At 38.0% G+C, this 26,793-nt stretch overlaps 2 protein-coding genes across 2 annotated transcripts; one reads left to right on the forward strand and one right to left on the reverse strand.

Moving 5' to 3' along the window:
* The first annotated feature begins 1,786 nt into the window (after positions 1 to 1,786).
* sh3yl1 (SH3 and SYLF domain containing 1) lies at positions 1,787 to 13,593 on the forward strand. Its single transcript, XM_035911860.2, has 11 exons — positions 1,787 to 1,819; positions 5,155 to 5,265; positions 5,413 to 5,526; positions 7,304 to 7,368; positions 7,604 to 7,716; positions 8,953 to 9,081; positions 9,185 to 9,329; positions 9,781 to 9,862; positions 9,969 to 10,034; positions 11,208 to 11,240; positions 12,343 to 13,593. Coding segments are annotated over exons 1-11 (1,068 nt in total). The 5' UTR covers positions 1,787 to 1,818; the 3' UTR covers positions 12,552 to 13,593.
* si:dkey-190l8.2 (solute carrier family 22 member 6) lies at positions 11,437 to 25,918 on the reverse strand. The gene is made up of 10 exons (XM_006800324.3): positions 25,489 to 25,918; positions 22,943 to 23,040; positions 21,512 to 21,666; positions 20,336 to 20,504; positions 20,151 to 20,253; positions 18,892 to 19,037; positions 17,212 to 17,423; positions 16,726 to 16,834; positions 15,545 to 15,796; positions 11,437 to 15,315 (listed from the first exon to the last, which is right to left on the reverse strand). The coding sequence occupies exons 1-10, from the start codon at positions 25,783 to 25,785 to the stop codon at positions 15,234 to 15,236; spliced, it is 1,623 nt and encodes a 540-aa protein (XP_006800387.2). The 5' UTR covers positions 25,786 to 25,918; the 3' UTR covers positions 11,437 to 15,233.
* Between the last annotated feature and the right edge of the window lie 875 nt (positions 25,919 to 26,793).

Here is a 26,793-nt window from a genome sequence, read left to right on the forward strand (position 1 = left end):
GCTCTGAATTAGAAGAAAAAACCCTGAGTAGAAGCTCACATCAAGAAAATAGCTCCTCGGTTCACAGTAGCATCACTCTGCTAACATGCTAACAGCACATTTCAGCTACTCACCCCCTCCCTTCCTGTGCTGAATCGTATGGTAAGCGAATCACTCAGGACTCGCTCACCCCCTCCCTCCTGGCTCACAGCTTCTTCTTCTTCTTGGTTGGCAACTAATGTTAAGGCGCATTACCGCCCCCTGGCTCACAGCTCACTGGACATTTAGATGAGAACATATATATCTGACACATTTAAGGAAAATACTAATAAAATAAAAATAAACAAAATAAATGTTTATTAAGCAATTTTGATAGGAAATTGCTTAATTTTAGAAATGTTTTTGCTCTATAAAATAGTTGTTTTCTTTTAGAATCACTCATCTTAGCAGTAGGATATACATGAAAAGAGAAACAAATTAAGTTTGAGAGAAATTAAGTCTTTTTTGCACATTTTTTGCACTCTCTGGTCAACTGACTCAGTGAATCAAATGACTCAAAAAACCCGATTCACTTTGGTGAGTGACTCATTAAAACTCGATTCAGTAAAAAGAATCAAATTTACCATCACTAGTGGATATTATTCAATTCAGTTCAATTCAGTTTTATTTATATAGTGCCAAATCACAACAGCAGTCACCTCAAGGCGACTACTTGGCAAAAGTCTTGAGCCATTGCTCCTTTCTTTATCTTTTGCTTCCAATGAACCAGGCACTCTTATAGTTTTTCAAAGTGATCTTCAGCAGTCGTTCTCCACGCTTTCTAAAGATCTTTTAAAATATTTCTTTGGACATTAGCAGATTTTTCACTTGTTTTCAGTCCAGTCCTTGTACCTGACCACTTGTCGAGATAGTTTACTTACTAAATACTAATTTATTTATTTTTATTTAAATACTTAAAATTTCCTTTAAAAAGATTCAAATGGACTGTGGGAGGAAGCCGGAGTACCCGGGGAAAACCCACGCAAACACGGGAGAACATGCAAACTCCACACAGAAAGACCCTGGCCTGATGGACATGCACTTTGTGGGGATAGGTTAATTGAAAAATCTAAATTGTCCATAGGTGTGAATGCGGGAGTGAATGTGAGTGCGAATGGTTGTCTGTCTCTGTGTGTTAGCCCTGCGACAGACTGGCGACCTGTCCAGGGCGTACCCCGCCTCTCGTCCTATGACAGCTGGGATAGGCTCCAGCGCCCCCGTGACCCTGAAAAGGATAAGCGGAAGCGAATGGATGGATGGATGCTTTATATATCAATGGACACTTTTATTACATTTTTATTGTTTATTATTGATAAAAAATAACATATATTTTTAATATCTTCAGTATATTTTATATATAGACTTTTTTTTAGATATTGTAATAATATATACAATCAATCAATTCAATGTGCAACTATCAGAGGTAAAACTCATTATCTGGATGCAGTATTTTTACTGTTAGATATCAATATACCTGAGAAACAAAAAACATCTGAGTACCAAATTAAAAGCCTCCACATTAACCGCGCACCTGAGAGTCTGAAATCAGGGGAAAAGCCGCCCGGTCGAGCTACCTTGCAGTCACGCGAGAGCGCGCCTAGTTGATAGAGAGCACCATCCTTCACACAGCAAACCGACACAGTTCCAACTGCCCTCACCTAACCACGTGCCTCCACTTAGAGCTTCTCCTTTACGTAGTTTTTGCGCGCGCAGTTTCCGGCTGTGAGAAGCGTCAGGTGAAGCGGAAGTGAAGAGGCTTGTACTGCTTAGTCAAACTGACAGAGAAGAAACAAGAAAAAAAGTAAGTTAAAGATAAAAAAAAAAAAAAAAGTAATTTAAGTACACAAGGAGTTGTTTTATGTGTGTGTGTGCTGTTTTCGATCTGTTCTACCTGTCTGCTTTACCTGTACACCTACAGGGTTAGGTTTAGTAAAAGAAGACCAGTTTTACCAGGAAACGTTCTTACAGTTTAATGTTTACGGCAGTTTTAGTTTTTCTCTCTTTTTTACGGGCAGAGGGAGATGCGGGTTAGGGGAGTAAATATTTGTTTATTAAAATATGTGTACACAAAAAAACATACCTTACAAGACATCTGACAGTTTGTTTGGGGTTTTTTAAAGATATTTTTCAGACATATATATATATATATATATATATATATATATATATATATATTTATTTTTTTATTTTTTTATTTTTTTAACTTACATGCTGCCTATTTTGGCCTTGGCCATAGGGTTAGGTTGGGTTGGGTATGTTGCTTATGTTGTAGAGAATCTGTGACATCTCATTAGTGTTAACAGGCTATTGTTAGCTGTTAATCAGCTGTGAGTGACTGCTTCTCTGTGCTGCTGGGTTTGTTATGTGACGAGTGAAATTAATAAGATTAATTATACTAGTTTATTGCCATTGGACCTCGTCATATGTGACCAGAATCTTATGAAAAATAATCAGAACTTCCTTGTGGAGGTAACAGAAGCAAGAAACCTGCACTAATTCCCAGCAAAAGCTCCTCATTTACATCTAAAACCTCTTTAAAGACAACACAGCTCCTAAATAACTAAAACCTAAAGGACCTCTGCCAAAAATCTGACTGTTCTTATTAATGACTAACTAACCAAGACAAGTTAATCCTGTTTGATGACTATAGCATGGATCAAAACCATAAACCACTAGAAACTACTAAGAAGAACTCCATCATCAAGAACAGCCAGAGAACTGACCAAACCAAGAAACATTCCCAGCTTGACCATCATAATTGTGTTTTACTATCCTACATCAAAGCATCGTGTTCACATTAAGCTATTTACCTTGTTGTTGTGAGCAGTTGTGATGTCATACTCCTTGTATACCTATGCCCACTTGTGGTAACTGTAGCCTCTCTCATTGTATTAATCAAGCTAATCCACATACCTATCTCACTAGATAGGTTTGTGGATAGATGTTGCAATGACCATTATAAATAACACCAAAACTAAACTTAATTACAAAGCTGTTGTTTTGCTATTTTTTTGTCAAGTATATCAAAAGTATATCAAAAGTATATCAAAACTAATGCAGAACCTATTAAAAAATGATAAATTTATATATAACATGATCTAGTTCATGACACACATGGTGGAATTTAAGCTTCCTGTAAGCCATATACTAATCCAAGGTCTCAGAATTTTATGTTGGACTTCAGCTACATTTTCAAAATGCCAAATTCCTGAGGTCATAGTAGTAAATATTTGGATTAAAAATTTGAATGACATAGGTTAAATAGTTCTCTTGATATAGCTATTTAAAAATAGCTCAATTGAAAGGCTTGAAAAGACTTGAAATTACCCCTTCAACCTTTTTTATGAGCAAATCACAGGGAAATCACAGATCATCAGTTGACATGCAGCGACTTTGGAAACCTCCCTAGTGACCTATTTAGACATCTCTTTAACAAACTGTACCATCTTAAAGTCCAAAGGAACATTGTTGCAGGCATAAGGAACACCCATAGACAACCAAAAAAACCAATTAAAATCCTGTATAACCGCTCCAAAGATGAGTCAAACTTCTATGTAGATGATCACAGTCTAATTACCAGAACTTATGACCAACAACTAGAACATAAAGGAATGTTTCAACCTCCTTAGACACTAATTAAACTTGCATGATTGACTAGAATTGTCTAAAAAGAGCAATAGAACTTCCATACACAGGTAGATTCTGTCTGAAAGATGGCTATAACTAACTCCACCTCAGTGCTAGCCCTATGGAGTCTCACTGAAGCCACTGGATTCACGTTCAGAATGGAGGATTGGGTGGTTTCTCGGAGTCAGTGTTTTCTCCATCAGTGCTGCAGGCTGTGATGGAGTCTAGGCGATGCTGCAGGAGCACTTGGCCATGTTGGCGTGTTGTTGGTCAGCGGCATGTTTGGATGTGCTGTTCAGGCTGTGTCATGTGTCAGGAATTTGCTGCTGCAGCAGGAGTGCATTTTGGCATGTCGGCAGACTGGTCACAGCTCTCTGACTCTCACTGCAGAGATTTCCTGGAAAGTCTTATGACATGTGACCTGAAGAAGAGTCATCTAATCTTTAAAAATCAAATACAGAGAAAATGGGAAGAAAATTAATCTCTTACTGTTTTCAAAAGCAGAAATACAAATTCATTTTCTGGTATTAACTTAAAAAAAATTTTTTTAAATGTGAACACTGAGCTGCTGTTTTCAAATAAGAGTTCAAAGAACTTGGTTAAAAGAATCCCCATGACTTGGTAGAGAATAAAACACAATCATAATGATATATATGTGTGAATGATTAATTTAATTCTTTCTGGAAAAGAATGAAAAGGTCCTGCACCTCCAGACTTATGTGTCATATGTGTTATCATCTACGGGCATCCATCAATTAATATTATGATAAATCATTAGGTGTGTCTGTGTGTGTGTGTGTGTGTGTGCGTCCCATTGTTTTTATTTAAATCTCTTTATATTTCAGATATGTTCTCTTTTTTTGTCTGTGAACAAATTTAGTAGTTTAAAATTTATATATTTAAATAATAGACTTAATTTTGATATTGTGAAAATCACATTTTATAAATCTTACACACAAATGTAAAAATTAATGAGGGTTTAACTAGCACAAATATTTATGTTCTAAAAAACTTTTCAAATTTTGCTTTTACTGCTGCAGTTACAGAAGTTTTGTCTGTTTTCTATTTTAAGGTAAATAAATCCAAATATAGAAAGTAGGGGCAAGCTGCGTAAAAAGGGAATTCCTTTTATGTCACAGAAAAGCTCATATCTGTCCTTATTTCTTCTTGTTCTGGACTGAATGTTCCTCTTCAGCTCGTTTCAGCCGTGAGCAAAAGGATTGTTTTTTTTCTAATAAGTAAACATGTCCCTTAAAATAACGTGCCAGTTATCAGCATAAATGAGCTTTTGAGCCTCACAGTAAAAGCGTAATGGGAAGTTTGTTTGCTGCAGATGGAGATAAGATAAGATCAATTAAAGTGAACAGTGAGCTCATTGATGAATGTTACTCTTCAGTTTGTTGCCAGGATGATAACTTTTCAAGCTGTTGAGGAGGGTAGGGTGGAAGGGGGCAGCTTTGAATGAGCTGCTGATGCCTTTAATGAGCCATGTAATTTGGGTGTTTGCAGTGAGTAACCCAATCCCATCCAACCTGAAGTCTGAGGCCAAGAAAGCTGCCAAGATCCTGAGAGACTTCACCGAGATCTCCAGCAGAAATGGACCAGACAAACTCATCCCCGGTAACAACCTGTCATATTGTCAGCTTTATATACTGAGGACTAGTCCAGTGCTCTTTAAATACTTGGGTTTTCTAATATATTTTAAAATGTGAAGTATTTTACTGTAGTGTAGCTAAAAGTGTGTACTCTACCATATTTTTGTTGTAGCTCACGTAATAGCTAAGGCTGAGGGCCTGGCCATCATCTCCGTCATCAAGGCAGGCTTCATGATCACAGCCAGAGGAGGCAGCGGAGTAGTAATCGCCAGGCTTCCTGACAGACGTAAGATCGCCACTCCTTCCATGCTCTGTAAAGGTTTGGAATTTTGCACAGGCATCTGTTGGTGTGTTTCAAAAAATATAAACTTTAATTAAGAAGGCTGCTCAGGTAAGTCACCAGATGCCAAAATATGTGGAGACTTATGTTGTCTTTCTTTTTTATATCTGTCAGATAGAACAAAGCCGTGCTCGATCAATCCACTAATTGTTTTGCTCCTTCCAACCAGCACTTCAGCCTCATCGACAAATAAAATGATTCACTCACAAGCATCAAACTCCAGTCCTGAGAAATTAAGCTATTCCAGAAAAAAAAATTCAATGCTATTGAGGCATCAGCAGTACTAGCATGGTGTTCCGCAAAGCACGATTCTGAGTCCTCTATTGTTTGTTTTTACTTGTGGATATAACAGTTTGTTTTTCTACACAAAATAAATATGGTTTTGCAAGCTTGTATTTGTCTGAAGGATATAAGCACCAAAAGTCTGGAGAAATTGAAGACATTTTACAACAGAATTTAACATTTTTACAGCTTGCTTCAACAAGTAGATTTGGTTTTTATAGCTAATTCCCCCCTTTATACAATTTTAGTGGTGTGAATTATAAAATCACCAGTTTAAATTGTATAAAGGCTTAAAGTTTGCATTATTATGCCACAGTGGGTTCTTTGAAAGATTGATAGTGGCACAGTGGCTGTAGCTACTAGCTGTCTGCTAGGCTTCATGTTAGCTAATTGGAGTCCAATTGAACCCTGGTCTATGTTTGTACTGTTGGCACCTTTTTGGAGCATTTCGAATCCAAATATCTGAGGAAAATTACTTGCTGTGCAGTACTACGGGGACAATCCAAGAACTAAAACTGTAGTGGAATTCTTGGAATTTATATGCTCTTATCTCTTAGCATGTGTCTGTGTGATGTAACAGTTGTACAAAGCAACTGAACTTCGAAAAAAAAGATTGTAATCGATTGTAGATGGCATTTTGACAGTAGTATACTTTTGTTACCCTTCCAAGTAAAGTCTCTGTATGTTTGTGAGAAACATGTTGCTTCTGGAATTTATCTGCATGATTGATCTGAGTGACTGAATTATTATTCCTCTGCTATTTGATTGTCACAAAGTATAAGATGAGTACACATTTTTTTTATGTGTTCTAGAAAGTCTGTACTCTTTATTAGTAAGGTAAAAAGAGTTCAACAGCAGAGGTGTCATGTTTGAGGAGGAAATAATAGCTGGTTTTTAATCATGGATTTAGCCGCAGTCTACGAAGCAATTCTTGTGATTTGCTGCTGTTTGCCTGTTGTCCTGTTTTTTCTTCTTATTTGGTTCAGTTTTTGCTGTTTTTGATCTTCCTGAGTCTCTCAATAATCCTTTTGTTGTTTTGTTTTGTCTTGTGACATTTTGGGCTCCTGCGGTTAAAAACCAGGCCTCCCTGCAGTGTTGGGAGTGTGCTGTAGTCATCTGACACGTCAAGCGTTTGATGTCAGTGAACTGGTCCGGCGGTGGTGGATGTTTGAGTTTGTCGTGGTGCCAGAACCCACCGAGGGTCACACGGGTCTTACTGAGTGGTGCCACCACCCCTGCTCTTCTTCTTCAGGCTCTTTTGTTGGTTTTCTGGATTTTCACATTAAAGGAGCAGTTCACCACATCTGAAAACACTGGCGCCAGCAGTAGGCCAAGCCATTCTTTACAGTCCAGCTCTTGTCAGTGTGAATAATCCATCCTGGCTTCAGCCATAAATATTATCCATGCTTGAGCTTTATTCTGTGTGTTTTTGTGTCTGCAGGCTGGTCAGCACCTTCAGCTATTGGCATCGCTGGTCTGGGTGGAGGCTTCGAAATCGGGGTGGAGGTATAATCCCAAATCGTATAATTTTATTTATTTGATTTCTGATTTGCGTTCCAAGACGAAACATTTGTATTTGTGTTGAATTTAGGGGTTCATAATTGCCATAAATGTATCAATAGTGTTTTTAAAGGTTGTGAATGCAGCGGTTTGCATCACTGAGATGTCAATTTGTCCTTTAATGCACCACATCCCTTTTTGGAAAGCAGAAGTAAAGGCTAATTTTCTGGTCTCCCCTCAGGTGTCAGACTTGGTGATCATCCTGAATTATCGGAGGGCCGTCGAAGCCTTCACAAAGGGTGGGAACTTGACGCTTGGTGGGAACGCCACTGTCGCCGTGGGACCTGTTGGAAGGTGAGTCTACTCCCCACCCCTCCTAACACAATCTGTCTGTCTGTCTGTCTTTTAATTGCCTTGAATGCTTTCTGTTTATGTAAATTACAGCTTAGGTTTGATTGTCCTATTCTGCTTAGAGATTTATGAGACATTTAATGACAGTTTGTGTTTTGAGGCCTGAAGCAGATAGCCAAACTGTCTGAGGTGGGGAAAAAAATCACCCGTGATTTACTTTAGAGGCCAATTAAGATGTTGAGGTTAATTTTAGAATAAGGTGGTTTCAGGGTGGGTTAACCGGTTTTGGTGCTCATGTATTGGCAGGTGTTTGTGGGCGTGGCGAGTTACATGTCAGTCGGTTCATTCTCAATAAATGTTACAGACAGACAACAAATGGTAGCCAGAGCTGAATTTGTTTGAAGAAGATGGTCAGTTGTTACAATTAGTTTATGTTTGAGTGTATATGGTACTATGAAATTAGTCACATACACAATGATTGAATAAACCGCAAACAGCTATAGATTTACAGACACAGCAGGAAATAAACCTAAAGAAGACTGCAGGTCCTTGGAGAAACCAAGGACTGTGATTTTTTTTTTTTTTTTTTTTTAAATTCCCCTGGTGGTTCTTAAGTGTCTTCTTTAGCATTTTTTTCCATCAACTGTATATGAAACATTGAACTACTGTGTTGTCATCCATCAATTAAGTTAAGCATTTTGGCTATACTATGCTGTGGTTTTGTAGCCAAAAGTGGCCATCTTTGGATGAGAGATTGAAAAGCTAAGGTATCAACTAGCGCTAGCTAACTGTACTAGCAAGCTACATTACAGAGGTACAAACTGCTAAATAGTCATAACAGCCAATAAAAAGCTACAACTTCACTCACAAAAACTGGAACACAGACTTATTGGTCATTGAAGCAAGTTTTGCAGTTTTTTATTTTGCTATTTGATTTTTTTTTTTTTGGGGGGGGGGGGGGAGGGGGGAGGGGGTTAGTTATGAACCAAGTTGCAGCTTGGTTTGTTTGGTTTTTGTTTTTATTTATTTATTGTTTGTTTTGTTTTTTTCATCCAGTAAAACAAATCTGTGCTTGGAAAAACATTTATCTTTTATGTGCAGAACATGTTCTGTGAAACATATCACTAGTGCTAGTTAACCGGTCATTAGGTGTTAATGTTTTCAAATTCTAAAATGTTACTTGACCATTTAAACTTCACCTTTGCCAGTTTGATCAATAGAATAAATTCTGCTTGTTAGGAACGTGGAGGCTGATGTGGCTCTGCGGAGTACTGCAGCTGTGTACACCTACTGCAGGTCCAGGGGTTTGTTTGCAGGTATTTCTCTGGAGGGATCCTGCCTCATTGAACGCAAAGAAACCAACCGCAAGTATGGGGAAAAAACACGAATCAATCTGCTGCATGTCAGAAGTTTAACTAGTTCTGTCTTTTCCAAACAAGTGCTTGTCTTTAATCCAGTAGTGTTGTTGCAGATTCTACTCCCAAGACATCCGCGCATCTGCCATTTTGAATGGTGATGTGGAACCGCCGTCAGAGTGCTATGACCTCTACCACATCCTAGATGTCTACACTGAGGCCTACACCACCGACTGGACAAGCAAGAATTTGCAAACTAGGGTAGGCAAACCAAAAGCTTAACTCAAAAAGGAAAGGCACCTATGTGTGAAGTGAGGATGGTTTCAAAAGATGCCCTAAATAGTTTCCAGTGTGCTCACTAAAGGGTAGGTGAGTGCAGGCAGCTCAGTTCAGCACACAGACTTTTCTCATACAAAGCCATGCTGTTGGAATAGAGGCAGTATGCAGTTTAGCATCCATCTAAAATACCCTGACAATTATTGTGCTTTATTTTTTACATAGTGGCTCAATAGTGTAGTGGTTTACGCATTTGCCTAACAAACAAACAATGGAGACACAAATTAAGTGTAGCTCAGTGACTGTTATACTGAATGTCATGTGATTTTTTTTTTTTTTTTTTTTTTTTTGTCTGTTTTTTACTTTATGTATTTATTTATTTTTTGCCTTTATCTAATATGCAGTACATAAAGTGTACATTTGTGTTTGTCTCCAGTCATCCGTTCGCCCAGCCAGACCACCAGCTCCGATCCAGTCAAAGCCACCAAGCTACTCCGAGGTGTCAGCAGCCAGTGCCGGTAAAGCTCTGAAATACAACTGTTCAGGTGCTATTAGTTTATGGACGAAATTGTGTGTAATGGGGTGTGTGTCTGTGTGTTTTTGCGTCTATGTGTCTGAGTACAGGAGCTGGAGTAAGGACTAAAAACACTCTCTACCCAAGTGTCTCTGTCTATAAATCTGAAACCTCAAGTGAGTTTTACATTAACTTTCATTACTTACTCCTTACCAGCTATTCTTTTTTTTTTCTTTCATTGTCATTTTGTGAGGGCCGCTGTGACTCCTTGAGCCCACTTTCAAACTCAGAGGCCTCTGACTTGGTTTTATTGCCCATGTTAGTAACTGGTTTTGGGTCTGGAGAATTCAAATCAACCAATTAGTACAAACATATTTTTCTTTTCTTTGGGTTTTTGTTTGCATCTTATTATAGTCAGAATCTGTCATTTTTCTTTTTCTTTTTTTTAATCCTTTTTGTTGTCATTTTGTTTTAAACCATTTTGCGTCCCATTTCAGACAGATTTCCATGCCTTTTGTGGCCGTATTGTGTTTCTGTGGTCAGTTTGTGTCTCTTCATAATTGTTTAGCACGGCATTGTGGTTGTAATGGACGGCTTAACAACATCCTGGGGTTTTTTTGCTCGAGAAATGGTTAAACTGATGCAAAACAAAAAGAACAAAAGTTGTTCGTGCTCATTTTGTATCCCTTTTCTTTTAGTTTGTCAACTCTCCATGTGGTTGTTTAGCATCGTTTTCAGTAATTTTGTCTCCCATTTGTATTTACCTTGTTTTCTATCTTCATGTGGTCACATGGCACACCGTGTATTCAAGTCTGTTATTAACCCACGACCTTGATGCAGCCAGTACCAAAACCCATTAATAATCCTAGTGTTTTGTGAATGTACATATGTGCGTGTGCATACTTCGGCGACACACACCTGTTCAAACAGCTACGTTGTGGGGACCTGACCCCTTTGTGTTGATAAACGAGTCCTCCAAGGTAAATGATTAATTTTATGGTGAAGACGTGGTTTAAGGTCAGTGAGTCTTCAGCAAATTAATGTAAGTCAGTATGATTGCTTGTGCAGTGATAAACACATTAATATATTGTTATCAACTTTGGGGCTGCAGCTCTCTCTAGTGTTCACAGCACATATCTGCAACTTAAACTGCAGCGCTATTTATTTTAAATAAGGTCTTTATTTAAACACTAATGAATAAATTTTAATGGAGGAAGATGGAAAAAGAGCATTAGTCTTTCATATTTCTTGTTTGAGAACTTATTTTTATTAATGTTTTCACAGCTGTAGATTAATTTTCTCCAGATTCATTAACCGTGACTTAAATTGATGTTTTGTTTCTCTTTCAGGTCAGTTTGCCTCCAGAAACTCTCAGATGAACGGTATGAATATTTGACACATCTCACACAAAAAATGAGTCTAGTTAACAAGAAAGTTGAGGTGCTGTGCAAAATGTAAAGTCAAATGAAATGATCTGCAAATTTCATAAACCCAGATTTTATTCACAATAAAGCATAAAAAACACATCAAATGTTTAAACTGAAAAAAAAAAACATAAGCACATTTTATATTTGATGGCAGCACCTATTCATTTAACAGTAGTCCATAAAACTAGGAATTGTGGCAATGTATTGCCTGGTAGAAGATTCTAGCTGCTCAGTAGTGCTGAGTCTTTCCCCCCCCCCCCCAAGGTTTAGCATTGTCTAGATAAAATGTGTAAAAATATATGTTGCTTTAAAACTTTTAGATACCCTGAGCACTGATGGTGCCTTTCCACATGTGCAAGTTGCCGGTTCCAAAGGCACTCATGTACCCCCATACCTCTTGGACTAAATAGTGATAAGGAGCCTGTTTATCAAAGTTCTCTTAAGTTCCCAGTTTGTAGTGCCCATGCACTAGAATTTCAAGAATTTCACATTTGGATTCGTCTGACCACAAAACAGTTTTCTACTCTGCCTCGATCCCCTTCAATTTAACTTTGGTCTAGACAAGACATGAATTATGTTCAGATTTGTGGATGGCACAGTGAGTGTTCCTGAGTCCATGCAGTGATTTCCATGACAGCACTGCCACCTGAGGGCCTGAAGATCATAGGCATCCAATATTGATTTTCAGCTTTGTCCCTTAATTTTTTCCCAGATTCTCTTAAGCTTTTGATGTTTTTATGTAATTCAGAGAATGAGATTTTCTGATGATCTAATTAGATGAAAAATGTGCCTCCAGCTGTTTCTTTTTAGTAACCCTTACTATTTCAGCTTTTGTTTCGTAACTAATTCAAAAGAAGCTTTTTTTCATGAAATAGTAAAATGTCTCAGTTTCAACATCTGTTTTCTGTGTTATTGTAAATAAATATTAATATTCTGAATTGTACAACATAAATATATCAGACCTACATTAAACGGTGAATTTGCAGTAAATTAAATCTGCTTTTGTCAAATGTTTGTTTTGTTTCTGTTTTACTTTCTTTGTTTTTGTTAATTGTAGATTGGGGATCATCAGAGGGTGGAGCCATTGGGCTGATGGTTGTCACAGCGACACACCCCTTTGCAGGGGAGCAGCCAGGTGACCTCAGCTTTGTGCCAGGCGACCGTATCACTGTCATCACGAAGACCGACTCCCAGTATGATTGGTGGGAGGGGCAACTGGAAGATGGTCGGGTTGGGATCTTTCCTGCAAACTTTGTTACATATTGACACTACCCTCTGGATGTCTGACAGAAAAACATCTGAAAGAACCAATATTGGGTAGAATGAGTTTGGAACGTGGTTGTTCTGTTAGGCGTAAACACTCCACTGCATGAATATATTTGTAAATGAATTAATAATCCTTCGGTTTTTCACATAGTAAATGTAATATTGGAAATTTTGAAACATTTGTCAGGCAAAATACATTTTGACATATTTTAACTGGCATTTTTAACCATTTCAAATGTTTCACATTTAATATTGAAGTACCACTGTTTGTTTGTTTCTTGGTACAAATTTGAATCACAAAAAGACAACCACTTGGATTAAATGAAATCAACTATTCCATTATTATTGTTATTATTATGATTATTAGTTTCATCATCATAATTATTATTATTTACATTTATTTTGAAATTGAATGGCAACTTTAGGCTGGTTGCCTAAAGGCTGGCTGCCAAGAGAAGCATTTGTTTGTTTGTTTGTTTGTTTGTTTGTTTTTCTTTTAGTTTAGTTTAGTTTCTTTTATAGTTTAAAGTCTTGATAGTTTAAGATCAGTGGCACCACCAAAACTGCTGTAAAGTCTAAAAATCGAACAAAAAGTTGAAATTTAACTGTCAGCTGCTGTGATCAGGGAACTTTAAGGGGCTGTAAATTTCAACACCAACTGTTAAGCACTTTCTTTAGCTCTTTAAGTCAATGTGTTACAATTATTGTGGAGATGGTTATGCTGACTTGCTGCACCCTTGTTCTTTTTTTCTTTTTTTTCTGCATGTAAATATGGTTACACATAATGTTGTAATAATGTTAAATGGAGCAGGTTACAAGGTGGATGAAGGAATTTTTAAGGAGTTTAATATGCATATCAGTTTAAATATTTTGTTTTTCTTCACTTTGCACTTTTTTAAAATGACATTTAAAGTATGAGTTTAGGGATCTGCTAATGTTTTAATCTTAACAATGTCTTCAGATTAATAACTGTGGTGTGTGTGGGGGGGGCTTTTTCATAGCTGCAGTACAATGTACTGTTTGGATCCTATGCAAATATTAATAAACCTTATGTGTTCTAAAATATGCGCTTGTTTTTATGCAGAGAGAACAACAGAAATTAAAAAAAGCTAACTGGGCTAACATTTGAATATTTCCTGCTTAATCTCACAGAAAAACATTACATTACTGAAATCCCTCACATCATCAGAATTAGTCACATTTATTTAAAGTCGTTGTCAATGACATCAAAGTAAAAACAATATTTGTTTTTATCACAAACTTGTTTACAATAATACAATAATTTTTACTATTATGATTTTGTTACTGTGTATAATAATACATAGTGCCATAGTGTCTGCTCCTGTTATGGTCAATTATATTATATTTGCACAAATTTATTTAAAAAAACACATTTAAAGATTAACACCCACAACAAAGGCACAATACTGTAACATACCTGCAGTTGTTAAAAACATTTAATTACATCTGAAATCTACATTTTTGTTGTTTTTGTCTGTTTTTAGTTTTAAATCTAAGAGAAACTGATACTAGAGATGATGAAGATACTCTAAACCTACTTGTTACCCTCGTGGCTTTGCTAGGCTACTTACAGTAGTGCTTCCAGCTTCTTCTTTTTCTTTTTTTTTAAACTTTATTGGCAGCTTCACATTTCAGCTGTTTATTGTTTCCACTTCATAACACCCTGCTTCTGTCTCTCTTTGTTTCTTTGAGAAAACTCCAAGCAAACCAAAATGTGTTCCTACAAAGCATGTGGCATTCACATGTCTGGGACAGGACCAACAAATGAAACATGGGAAAATAGTGGCATCTCCTGGAAAAGTGGATAACATGGAGAATTTACTTGTAACAACAACTAGTTACTACAGTTTGTGTACTCAGCACATCTATGGTACTCAATGGGCCAATGGGATGCAGCAGAATCCATTAGTGGAAGCTCAAACCTGCATTGTACACTTGGTAGTGTGGAAGGAAGTATTGTCTTTTTGTGTATACAAGCATATATTTGTGGTCTTTGGCCATAAATATATTGTCTTTTTGAGTTTGATACTTACAACATGTAAAACTGGGATAGTGGCAAAAAAAAAGACTGGAAACGCTACATAAAGCTAACAAAAAGAGAACAAGGAAACCACTAAATATGACCATTTTTCAAATATGTCCTTTTTTCCCCTTAATTGAGTACAAAAACAGGATAAGAATGAAATAAAGAGATGGATGAGTTTTAAGTATTTCTGGATGTTATCATTTACAGTTTGTAACATTGTTAAAAGAGTCAGAGAAATCCCTGTAAAAACCAAATCTAAACGATTCTCATTAAATAGAGATTATGATTATGCACAGCACTGGCTCAAGCATACTTATTTCAAAACTCTAATTTAAAATGTCTTTTTACACTCATAAAACAATGGATGAACCCAAAACTGCTGATTAACGAACACAAAAGGAAATCAGCATTTGGTTCAATTTATTTTCACAATAATAAAAACGCAAAGTGGTAACAAATAGAAAAAAAACAGCATAAGAATAAAACACACCTTTCAAGTCTTGGAAATCCTCCAACATCCTCTAAGAGGGAATAATTTCATCCTGCCGGCTGGTATGAAGTTTCTCTAACATGAACTCATGTTTGTTTTTGGTCTAATTAATATCAAAGCAGTAACTGAAAGCTGTCGGCTGCATTCATATCAGCAGTGCTGAAATTGTGCTGTCTTTCTCCACAGGGAACGTTTCCACTTTGCTGGTTTGGCTGCTCACCAGTGTCCTGAAAAATCACACAGCAGGACATGCTGTGAACGAGCCAGGCAACTCACATGTGATGTCATATATTTTATTTTTTTATATTTCTTTATATTTTACAAATGTAGCTGTTTTTCTGAAAAACAAATGTACATCTCTGGGTTTTACAGCCATTATCACTGGTTTTTGTAAACTACTTAAAAAAAATAAGAACGTTAAAGAAAGTTATTGCCACCAAAACGACCAAAACTCACTCTGTCCTCCAGAGCGCATCCATGGCGGGCTGGTGGGGCTGTAGCTGCCTGTTGCAGTCCGCCACAGAGTCAGGAAGTGGGATACCACTGGTTTCCGGCAGCAGCAGGCACAGTCCACAGCATATGATTGGTCCACTGCTGTAGATAACCATAGCAGCCAAGGAGATTGCTCCGTCAGGGTTTGCGGGGACGAGGGTGTTGACCAGGCAACCGAGCCGGAAAGACAGGTTGACCAGTGATAAACAGCGTTGCCTGGATTTAAAAACAAAAAAATATATACTCTTATTGAACAATGGCTAGAGAAGATTTCTGCTGTACTGTTTAATTCCCCCGACATCCTAACATCTAATCTCAGATGAAAAGTAGCTCAAAAACCAATAGGACCAATTAAATTTGCAAGACTTCAATATCAGCTAGAAGATCATACATAAACAAATCATTCAACTAAGTATTGGAAGTAAGAAGCAGATGCTGTGGAAATATATGCTTAATGAGAGTAAAACAACCTTACAACTTTTGCTTTCAAGTTAAATCATACCTCTGTAAGCTAACTAATATGTACAACTGGACAGGGTTTATGGTGCCCTTGGTTCACCATGCAACAAAAGAGAAGTTTCATACAGAAGATACATGCTGTTAAACTGATGTTTAGTTTCCAGAAACTGCTCGTCTGTGTACGTGAAAAAGATGATGGGTAGATTTCAGTTCACAACCATTTAGTAACCAAATTGCCAAAAAACAGAAAAATATAATCTGACTGATATTTTCGCTTTGGTAAGGACAACATCTGCCGTGGCTCATAACACAAACACTTTGTAACAGCAGAACCGGTTACCATCCTTGATCCATCCTTGGTCCAGGGGTCCAGTCCAGAGACTGCTTAGCTTAAGTGAAGTTTAGCAGACAGCTAGCAGTTACAGCTGTCTGTGTCTTTACTACTTGTCAGTCAAAAAGGCCACGCCCCTATTTTTAAAAAACAGCTCATTTTTAATACAAGCGTTATAAGACATGTACTTCCACCCCCATAAGGCTGTTAGAAAGAGGTAAATTAAACAGGTTATAAACATGTTTATTTTGAAGTAAATCTGGACATTTTAAGTTTGAAGCCAGGCTCAAGTGAACATTAGAGGGATGTCTGCTTGTGGAAAACCTGCATTAAAGAGTGTTGTGTTGTTTTGTACCTGACCACAGTGGGGAACAGTTCAATGCTATACAGAGTGGAGATAAAGATGGCAGCCAGGACGCAGAGTTTCCCCAACAGAGCCAGACTCATAACCAGCATCGGCGTACCTGCACCAGAGTATCAGAGTACCAGTCTCAGATTTGATTGGAGGCTGCAAACTGCATATAGAATGATTCCACCTACTCCCACTAATGTTATGTTTTTTCTACCAATATTAAATACCAGTATTTTCTCCCACTAAAAATATTGATACAGATTAAATAAATCGACTGCCTGGGACAAAGAGCAACTGTCATCAAGAGCTTTCAACAGTCTCCTCTTGTGGCGTTCAAGAATAGAAACCTAAGAACAGATGCTTTTCTAATTGTTTTATTTAATGTTGTGTTCATTTTAGTTTAATTTAATTTAATATTTAATGTCTCTTAAAAATGATTATGAACTAACCTAAATTACTGAAAATGCGGATAAGGACTTCCTCACTCACCATTGTACCTGGACAGGAGTAACGACACGAAGCAGGCAGCTCCACTGAGGAACAGAGCGAGCATGCTCATTGGCCGGCGTCCCAGACGAACCAATGGGACAAGCAAGCAGGGAGCTTCTGATAGCCCGGAAAAGAACTGGGCGGAGTAAACGCCAACACCAAATGAGCCGATGTTCAAACAAATTCCATAGTATGTCAAAGCTGATGCCGCACTGGAGGATGACAAGACATTTATTTATGTATTTATTCATTTATTTTATTATGTTTTTAATTTACCAAGATTTTGTTTTGTGAATTTTAATTTTTGCACTTTTATTATTATTTATTTTCCTTTTATTTTATTTCCCTTTATTTTGTTTGATGGATTTGGATTTATTTTATTTATTTCACCTTATTTATTTATTTTATTGTATTTATTTACCAGTATTTTGTTTTGTGAATTTTCTTTTTTTTTTATTTCACTTTCACCTTATTAATTAATTTATTTATTTATTTATCTATCAAGGTTTCCTCTGGACTTGTAAGTGAACACTTTAAACAATGATGAATTTTAAAACAAAACTGTGACAACGTTTCTGATTAAGGTTTGTTTGACATAAACCTGTAAAAGTTTAACTCAGCATATTGAAGGGTTTTTTTGTTGTTACTTAACTACAGTTTGGTTTTGTTTCACAGTTTTCCGTATAAATAGAAATTAGTAAATACAAATTTACCCTCAGCAGCCTTTTATCCATCAAACACTCACTCAAGTGTAGGACTTTTAATGATGTCAGCTTATTTTTCCTGTGTGCCTGGTGTTATAACTCACACAAACCAAAGGTCCCTGATGACGAAATGCTGTTACTTCACACCGGTTGTTTATGTATTATATAACCCTGTTACCTTTGGCCACAAGCAAGAGGAGGCTCAGACTTATTGAGAACAGTCTATTCTCGTTCCTTAAACTCCTTTATTCCAGTTTTACAAATCATTCTGCATGCAATACTAAAAGACTCATATATCTATATCTGTCTATCTATACACACACATACATATATATACAGTGGAACCCCGACATACGAAATTAATTTGTTCCAGAGGGTCTTTCTTAAGTCAAAATGTTCGTAAGTCGAAGCACCTTTTTCCATCGCCTTTTGAGTGAGGCGATGCTGGCTGAAGACGAAGTTCTTGGTGGAGGCTGAAGAAAGCATACGTATGCATGCAAACGTATGTACGTGTACATGTACATAACGTTATGGAATTTAATTCTAAACACTAAAAACTAAAACTTACATTTACGTTAATTAATGTACATATGTACACTGTGCAATGATATTTTTTAAACTCGCTCATATTTATGCAGGCTCCATTATGAATGAACAACAGGCTAATTGCAAACAAAAAGGACACGAAATAGCGCACTGCAACAACAATACATCTTTCACGTGGAACAGCGAAACGCATTTCGCAAACGGATTTCGTTACACGGGCATTTTGTCGTACCACGTTAATTGGTTAATTGCCTTCATTATACAACTATATTACGAATAGTTAATAATTTTATCTAATATATTTAATATGAGATATAATTATCCAAATATTGTGACTTTAAATCTAATAATTTCATCTGAAAATATTCATATGTTTATTTATCTTTGTTATAAAGGGCTGTATCCCATATGGAGCGTGTGCAGTAGGTACCTCACACAGCTCATGACAAACAATCGCATCAGGACAGTTGGGTGCTTCAAGTGGATTATGTCACTGGAGGCATGATCTTCAGTCACAGGGTCTTCCCTCTGAGCTTCGGTGGCTTTCTGCAAGTCTGACCAGGCGGAGTCCAACAGCTGCACACAAACACAGCTGGATTATTCTATATATGTTTATTCATATACATATATATATATATATATATCTCCCACCTGATCCAGACTGAACCTGCTGTAAATTTTTGAATTTTAAGTTACTATACAAAAATCACTGATTCGGTGGCTATCAGCTTGGAAGCACTTACAAATGATCCAGCTGTTGATTCAAAACTGTTTGTTTGTTTTTTGACCTAATGTTTGAAAAAAAAAACCTCCCATGAGAACAATCGATTTGTTAGTCTGTATTTCTGATGCCAACACATTCAAAAATGCTGATACAGGGAATGTTTTTCACCACACTGAATCCCCTATTATGTAATAGCTGTGCCAAAAAGCAGCTGCAATTTTTCCCCCACTGCATGAGTTTGGAGCCTGTTGTTTTTTGTAGTTTTCAGTAGAAAAATTCTTCAAATGTTTTCAGGGGTCAGCTAGTTTAACATCTGGACTCTTCGCTGCTGGAGTACGAGTACGATGTAGTTTTGTCTTCCTGAATAGGCATGTCTGAATGACAGCATGTTCAGGCTGTCATTCAGACAGCTGTCATGTGATACTAACACCCCCACCCACCCACTCCCTCCTCTATCATCAGTGATTTAAACTGTGTGCTGATAATAAGCAGCATGGTCCCAGAAGACCATCATTTCCGAAGAGAATCTCAGATTCTGGTCAGACCAGAGGGTGGTTGTCAGGTCAGCCTCAATCCATCAAACAATGGTTTTAAGCAGTGTTCCTGCACATTAGTGCTACAAGACGTCATAGACACCAAAGCTCTACAGACCACAGATGATAGAATTCATAAACAGTGGTCGACCCCTCTCCAGTTTACCTCTGATAGTTAGTTTCTTTGAGATGTTCTTTTAAGAGCATCGTAAAGAGTGATGGCATAAGTTTTAATGCACCTTTCCCATTACATAACCTTTCCATCTATTGTTGACCATTTTCCAACTTATTTTTGAAGACCATCTGTTTCTTTATATCTTGCTGTTAAACATTATCAAACTAGCACAAAGAGGAGCTGGGTTATAATAAGGAATAATTCTACTTGTTAACACAAGACATTTATGATTTGAAATGAGGCAAATGTTTATTTACCCGGTCCAAGCGCTGGTTATCTGCAGGGCTGTTGCTCCGGTAACGGTCCAGGATATCTGTCCTCTTCTTTAACAACAGCCATCGGGGAGACTCTGGGATTGAACTTGAAGGAGAAAAACTGTTATTTCTTCCTTTATTAACGGTCTAAATGAGGCTACCACAGGTGAAAGGGTGTGTTGGCCTACAGGTAGAGTGGCAGACAAATGATCTGAGGCAGAGCCAGTGACAGGTGCAGACGTGTCCAGGTAGCGTTGAGCCAGGCCAAAGGAGCTCCACCCATTGTCCCCAGGCTGAAGCAGAATGGCAGGAAAGCCGGCGGCCACAGCCGAGAATCAGGGGGAGTCCACTCCACTGCTGCAACGCAAACAGTTTAAAACAGTCTACAATTTAAAATCTGCAGGTTTCAGTGCTATCTTCAATGTGAACTTGCTCTCCAAAGCTTCTAAAGATTTATTAGAGTAGCTTTACGTGATTTGTTATTTAAAAACTACCCTTCTTTATGTTATACTGAACCTTGCTGAAGCCCAACTGTTTTAGCTCCAGTCCCTAAATGCCCACTTCCTTCTGATTGGCCAACTTAAATATACATACATTTATCTCATAATTTAAAACTCATCTTTAGCACACAGCACTGTCAGATAACATGCATAAGGAAAAAGATAATAAATCTGTAATAAAAAGTCTCCATAGAGTCATCTTTAAACATAATGACTTACCTTAGTTAGCTAAGGTAATTAGCGTTAGATCAAATTAACTGATAATAATAATAAACAACGAATAATAAACCAAATCTCAATGAAGCAATGGATAGAAATATAATACAATAAATATTGAATTAGCTAAATTATAAGACCCTGAGTCTTCCTACACTTTGGGTCCATGACTTACTATGTAAAGGCTAGCTGCTAAATTAAATCAAAGCTGAAGGAATAGACTGCTTCCTCCAGTCTGCACATAACACTGTAGGGGTCAAAGGTTAGGAAGCTGCTGGAAGCAATCTTGCTTCATTAGGCCTCAACCTGGTCAAGATGGCTTTATCTGGAACACGTGCTTTTTATCAGCCTTATGTAAGTATGTCCCACCACGGTCCAATTAAAGTCACCATCCAGCCAGTGACCCAAAGCCCACTGAGGGCTGTCTGATAACGAACCACCTTCCAGACACTGCAGGCTCTCCAACATACTTTGTGAGACACTTCTAAAAACACTTTGAAGTTGGATACGCATACATTTAACTGACTTTCTTTAATTAACTTATTAATGGTCAGAAAATGTCCAATGAAGACCACAGCTCAATATAACGGGATGAAAGTAGATCTGCGATACGACATTTTAATCATGCTTTTAGGTTTCTTGTCTTACCTAAACTGAAGGCGCAGATGTTGATGCAGCAGCAGCAGATTCCAGTCAGGCAGCGAAGAATAAGGAAGAGGAGTGGCTGAGGAAAGACAGCAGGAACGAGGCCACACACGGCGTGCACGCACATGGAAATCAGCAGTACTTGACGCTTTCCGTACCTGCACAGAAACCATCAGCGAGATTTTTCTTGTTTGAAGATGAGTGATGACTAATGTTTATTTTAACTTAAACTTGACATATACACTACAAGTCAAAAGTTTGGACACACCTTCTAATTTTTTATGTTTTTTCTTTATTTTTATGATTATTTACATTGTAGATTCTCACTGAAGGCATCAAACTATGAATAAACACATATGGAATTATGTAGTGAACAAAAACGTGTGAAATAACTCAAAACACGTTTTATAGTTTAGATTCTTCAAAATAGCCGCCCTTTGCTTTGATTACCGCTTTGCACACTCTTGGCATTCTCTTGATGAACTTCATGAGTTAGTCACCTGAAATGGCTTTCCAACAGTCTTGAAGGAGTTCCCCGAGATGCTGAGCATTTGCCCTTACACAGCCTGGAGGTGTGTTTGGGGTCATTGTCCTGTTGAAAAATAAATGATGGTCCAACTAAAAACAAACTAGATGGGATGGCATGTCGCTGCAGGATGCTGTGGTAGCCATGTTGGTTCACTGTGCCTTCAATTTTGAAAAAAAAAACCCAACAGTGTCACCAGCAAAGCACCTCCATACCATCACACCTCCTCCTCCATGATTCACAGTGGGAACCGTGCATGTAGTTGTAGTTCTTAGTTGTGGTTTCCTAGCAGCTTTTTGACCATAACATGATTTGTGCAGTCTCCGCCGAACAGCTGATGTAGAGATGTGTCTGCTAATGGACCTCTGTGTGGCATTTATCTGGGCTCTAATCTGAGGTGCTGTTAACTTGTGATTTCTGAGGCTGGTGACTTGGATGAATTTATCCTCAGCAGCTTTCTTGGGGCGGTCCTCATGTAAGCCAGTTTCATTGTAGCGCTTGATGGCTTTTGCAAAGCACATTTAAAGTTTTAGCAAATTTTTAGACCCACTGACCTTTAGTTCTTCAAGTAATGATGGACTGTTGTTTCGCTTTACTTAGCTGATTGGTTCTTGCCATAATATGAATGCTAACAGTTGTCAAATTAGGCTGCCAGTTGTGTACCAACCTGACTTCTACACAACACAACTCATGGTACCAACCTCATTAAGAAGGCAATAAATTCCACAAATAAACCCTGACAAGGCACACCTGTGAAGTGTGACTACATCATGAAGCTTATTGACAGAAAGCCAAGGGTTTGCAGCGTTGTCAATAAAGCAAAGGGTAGCTACTTTGAGGAATCTAAAATATAAGGTCCAAACTTTTGACCAGTAGTGTATTACAGACTGTCAAGTGTTGTGTTGTACCGGTCAGATATGGCTCCTCCAAACAGAGATCCCAGCAGCAGACCAGTCATGAAGAGCATCTGACCATAAGACAACCAGTCTGTCCAACCACACACTGACTGACACACACACACACACACACAGGCAAATATAGATGTTCAAGTGCAGAATACACTCAGAGAACCAAAATATAAGATGCAATGAAACAAGTTTCACAAAGATTAACTTTTCTGTTTACAATGAGAGACATGACGTGTATGTGTAGCTGTGGGGGTTTATTAACTTGGCCATAATCAGTTTGGATGTGTTTTATTAGTTGAATAAGAACTGAAATCCTGACTTTTAGGTAACATTGACAGAGTCAGATTTGCTTGAGCTCCTGCTCCAGAATGGAGTATGTTAACTTTATACAACTTACTAGTGATGGCCCACATGCTGATCTCAGCACTTTAGTTAACATTAACATTTGAGTAATCATTAGCTTTCTGACCTCTGATGACCTCTAGAAACTTTTATTAATATCTTTAAAATGATAGTGGCACATATGATAATTTTTGCAGCACAAACCAGTACCAAAATAGCTGGATTTAAAGAAGGTAGGGGTTAAATGTCAGGTTTCAGACACATTTAAATCCGGATGCTGGAACTCGGGAGTTAGGTCACTCTGGAGTTAGAACATTCTAGAAAAAACAGGATTTGTTTTGGTTTTTAGTGAGGTATCAATCAATTGATCAAGCCTGGTCACTGCTCTGTGTATGGCTTATTTAATGAGTCGCAAATACACAATAGTGGAAGCACAGATTAAAAGTTTACAGTTTTACTGCTACTTATATTCAGCCGTAGGGCTGTTCGATATAACGATATATATCGGATGACTATATAAAAACATCTATCGTTTCATTTTACGCTATTGTTTGTTTCGTGGTGTCGCAAAATAAACTGTTTACGGCAATATTTTTTTAATTTTTTTTCGTTTTCATGGTCACTGTAGTGGCTATATTAATTTATTAAAGTGCTCCCTTTCTCTTATATTTTAATACTTTATGCGTTGTCGTTAGCAACAATGACGGTAAAACCACCGCGTGTCTGCTTGTTTATGTTCCACATAAACCTTTCACAATAAAGCTCAAGATCCTGTTGAGACTTTTCAAAATAAACTGAATCACGTGGAAGATGCAGAAAATTTACGGATGAAAAGTAAAAAAGAGCCGTCAGGTGCTAAAAAATAAACCTTAGACTCAAACGTTAGAACAGGCTTTTCCCCGCAGCACGCCGTGTAATAAATACTCACAAAGAAAACGGCGGCTGTTAAAACTTATGTCTAAAAATGTATCGTTTCATGCATCGGTTAAAACACTGGACTCCAGGTACACGACGCCCAGCTGGAAACACTTCCCGCAAGTCGAGCTGCCCGAGATTCACAGAATTTACTGAAAATGTTACATTTTTGTGATTTATATCGTTATCGGGACGATAGATGCCTTATATCAGGATATGAAATTTGGGCCATATCACACAGCCCTATTCAGCCGGGTTAGTAATCCGTGGTATGTTGGTCTGCTTTGGATTTCCGAGTGGAAAATGCAAGTTAAAGGGGCATTTCATAAAAAAAAATTCCAATTGCGAACTCAGAATTTGTGACTTCTAACATATGCAGGAATGCACCTACATGCTGTGCATTCCAAGTACTTCTTCACCTAGAAAACTGCAGTGTTTTTCAGACCATTTTCTGTAAAGCCTAGAAATGATTGAGGGGGAAAATCCCAGAAGAGCACAGCACAACAACCACATTCACTTAAATCACCCTTTCTTTTCTATTGTGATGCATAGCTTGGTGCTGGCCCAGCAAGTTGCCTGGACCATGTCTACATGCATAAATGCATTGAGTTGCTGCCACTGGTTGATCAGAAATTTGCTTTAACAAGCAGTTGAACAGGTGCATTTGGAAGACGGAACTAGCAAATTTTTGATTCTGTGCTTGAAAAATACTGAAACCTTTCTTGGATTTCCTGGATAGAGGTCCAGACACAAATATCTATAATGAGTTAAAAAGATTACAACACGTGCTTATGCTAAGCATGGCTAAATTCAGTTATGATTAATGACAGACAATTCACAGAAAATTAGCTTTTTTTTACTTTACCCTCAGAAATGGTTCATTAACAGCTTCAAGTTAATCATTAACACCATGTTAATCTCAAGAGTTGCTGTTATGTAATGCAGATTACTGTCCAGTTAGCATGTTGGCTGAGACTTTAAACCGATCATTTAATGTTTAAACAATTGTGAAAGAGGCCATAGGCTGGCCTTTCAGTGGTGTCAAAAAACTTAAAGTTATATAACTAGAAAATCTAAAGTTTATTAATTGCACGTTATTCATTTCATTACAGTTCATTTCTAATGTGTCTGAAACTATATTCAGGCCTACACTTTAAATCATGAGATAACTATAACAGTAAAGGGAATAAGAAACATGCACTTAAAAATATCCCCAGGTGTTGCACCATCACAGTATTCATGACTGTGTTACAACTTCAGACCTCTCAATGGAAATAATCTTCACTCACGTCTCGGGTCCCGCTCTCTGTCCTCCAATCGGCGTCGTCCTTTAAAACCTTGCTGAGCGCTGATTGGTTGTCCTCCTTGTTCGGTGCCAACTTTTCAAGCCACGAAGCAAACGTGCCAGTATCATTGCCATGGCGACATGTCTCGGCGACCACGGCGGTGGTAAAAATGTCCAGAAAAAAGAGGAAAGCCGTGAAGAAGAAGATTAGAGCGAGGCGCCAGTAGACGGAGAGCTGCAGCGGGGACATGAGCAGGCCTGTCTGGTCTCCCACAAGCTGATTCATCCTGACCTTTACCATGCTGGAAACTTCAAAACTCACAACTTTGATGTCTTCAGGAGCTCCACATGTTGTTCCAGCAGACCTCTGAGCAGCGCGTGCCGGTCAGGTCTGAACAGTTGCTGCTGTCACAAGAAAGTGGTTGACCTGTCAGGCAGGCAGGAGGCGGCTTATATTCAGGGCCAACTTTATTACGCCTTCTTTTCTCCATAAGGCCCGACAGCGGGGGACTATTTTCAGTACAGCGGAACAGCGACACCCGGAGGTCATGTGCGGTCCGGCACTAGGACCACCTGTACTGGAAAAGAGAGGGTACAGCCAAAGAGGCAATGAAAGAAAATAAATACAGCTCTGCAGACAGAGGAGAAAATGATTGAAGAAGGAAATGAGGGGTTTTGTAAAAGTAAAGGAGGATATGGATGCTGGAGAAGAAAAGAACCAAGACAAGGGGTGATGTTTAAATAGAAAAAAGGATGATGAAAGATGGAGTTTAAATAAAAAGGGAAAGATGATGTAACACTTACTGTGGAGCAAAAGACTGCTCCGTTCCAGTTTTAGTATTAACTCTTCAGTTAATGTCCGACACCCTGAGAGTCCACAGGTTAGGCATGTTGGATAGACGTCAAGATGTCATGCCAGGCTGCTGATAGTTAATATTATCATTATTTGACTAGCTGACCACAGGTCAAAGTGCAGCTTGCCAGCAATGGCGTTTAAGCATCTAGAGGCCCATTTAAAGAGCTACAGTGGCATCCTACACCCGAAACGTGGCTGAGAAAATCTAATCGATATCAGCTCATCCAAGGACAACAAAAGTTCTGAGAGGGATGCAGTTACCTAAAATAGCCTATAAAAACTCTAGTGCCTAAAAGCACCAAAGTTTAATTATACAAGCTTTAAGGGGTGTCCATGTAGAAACACGCAAGCAGCAATGCGTGGGGGGAAAAAATTAATTTTTTCATTTTTACTCTGTCATATATGATGATGTGAAAGCTCTACTCTCTTTTGTGTAGCTGCTGTGGAAGCTTT

The sequence above is a fragment of the Neolamprologus brichardi genome, chromosome 23, assembly GCF_056152115.1.
Source record: "Neolamprologus brichardi isolate AB-2024 chromosome 23, ASM5615211v1, whole genome shotgun sequence".
Lineage (NCBI taxonomy): Eukaryota > Metazoa > Chordata > Actinopteri > Cichliformes > Cichlidae > Neolamprologus > Neolamprologus brichardi.

Bases quoted from the DNA above. Each gene is read 5' to 3' on its own strand.
- si:dkey-190l8.2 (XM_006800324.3), bottom strand. From the start codon at position 25,785: ATGGTAAAGGTCAGGATGAATCAGCTTGTGGGAGACCAGACAGGCCTG. The intron at 21,667-22,942 runs GTACAACACAAC...GTTTCTGTGCAG, and splicing joins GGAGGAGCCATATCTGACCG to GTACGGAAAGCGTCAAGTAC. The intron at 16,835-17,211 runs GTGAGTGAGGAA...ACTCTGGTGCAG, and splicing joins ACTCCTGTCCAGGTACAATG to GTACGCCGATGCTGGTTATG.
- sh3yl1 (XM_035911860.2), top strand. The intron at 9,082-9,184 runs GTATGGGGAAAA...GTGTTGTTGCAG, and splicing joins CGCAAAGAAACCAACCGCAA to ATTCTACTCCCAAGACATCC. The intron at 11,241-12,342 runs GTATGAATATTT...TGTTAATTGTAG, and splicing joins CAGAAACTCTCAGATGAACG to ATTGGGGATCATCAGAGGGT.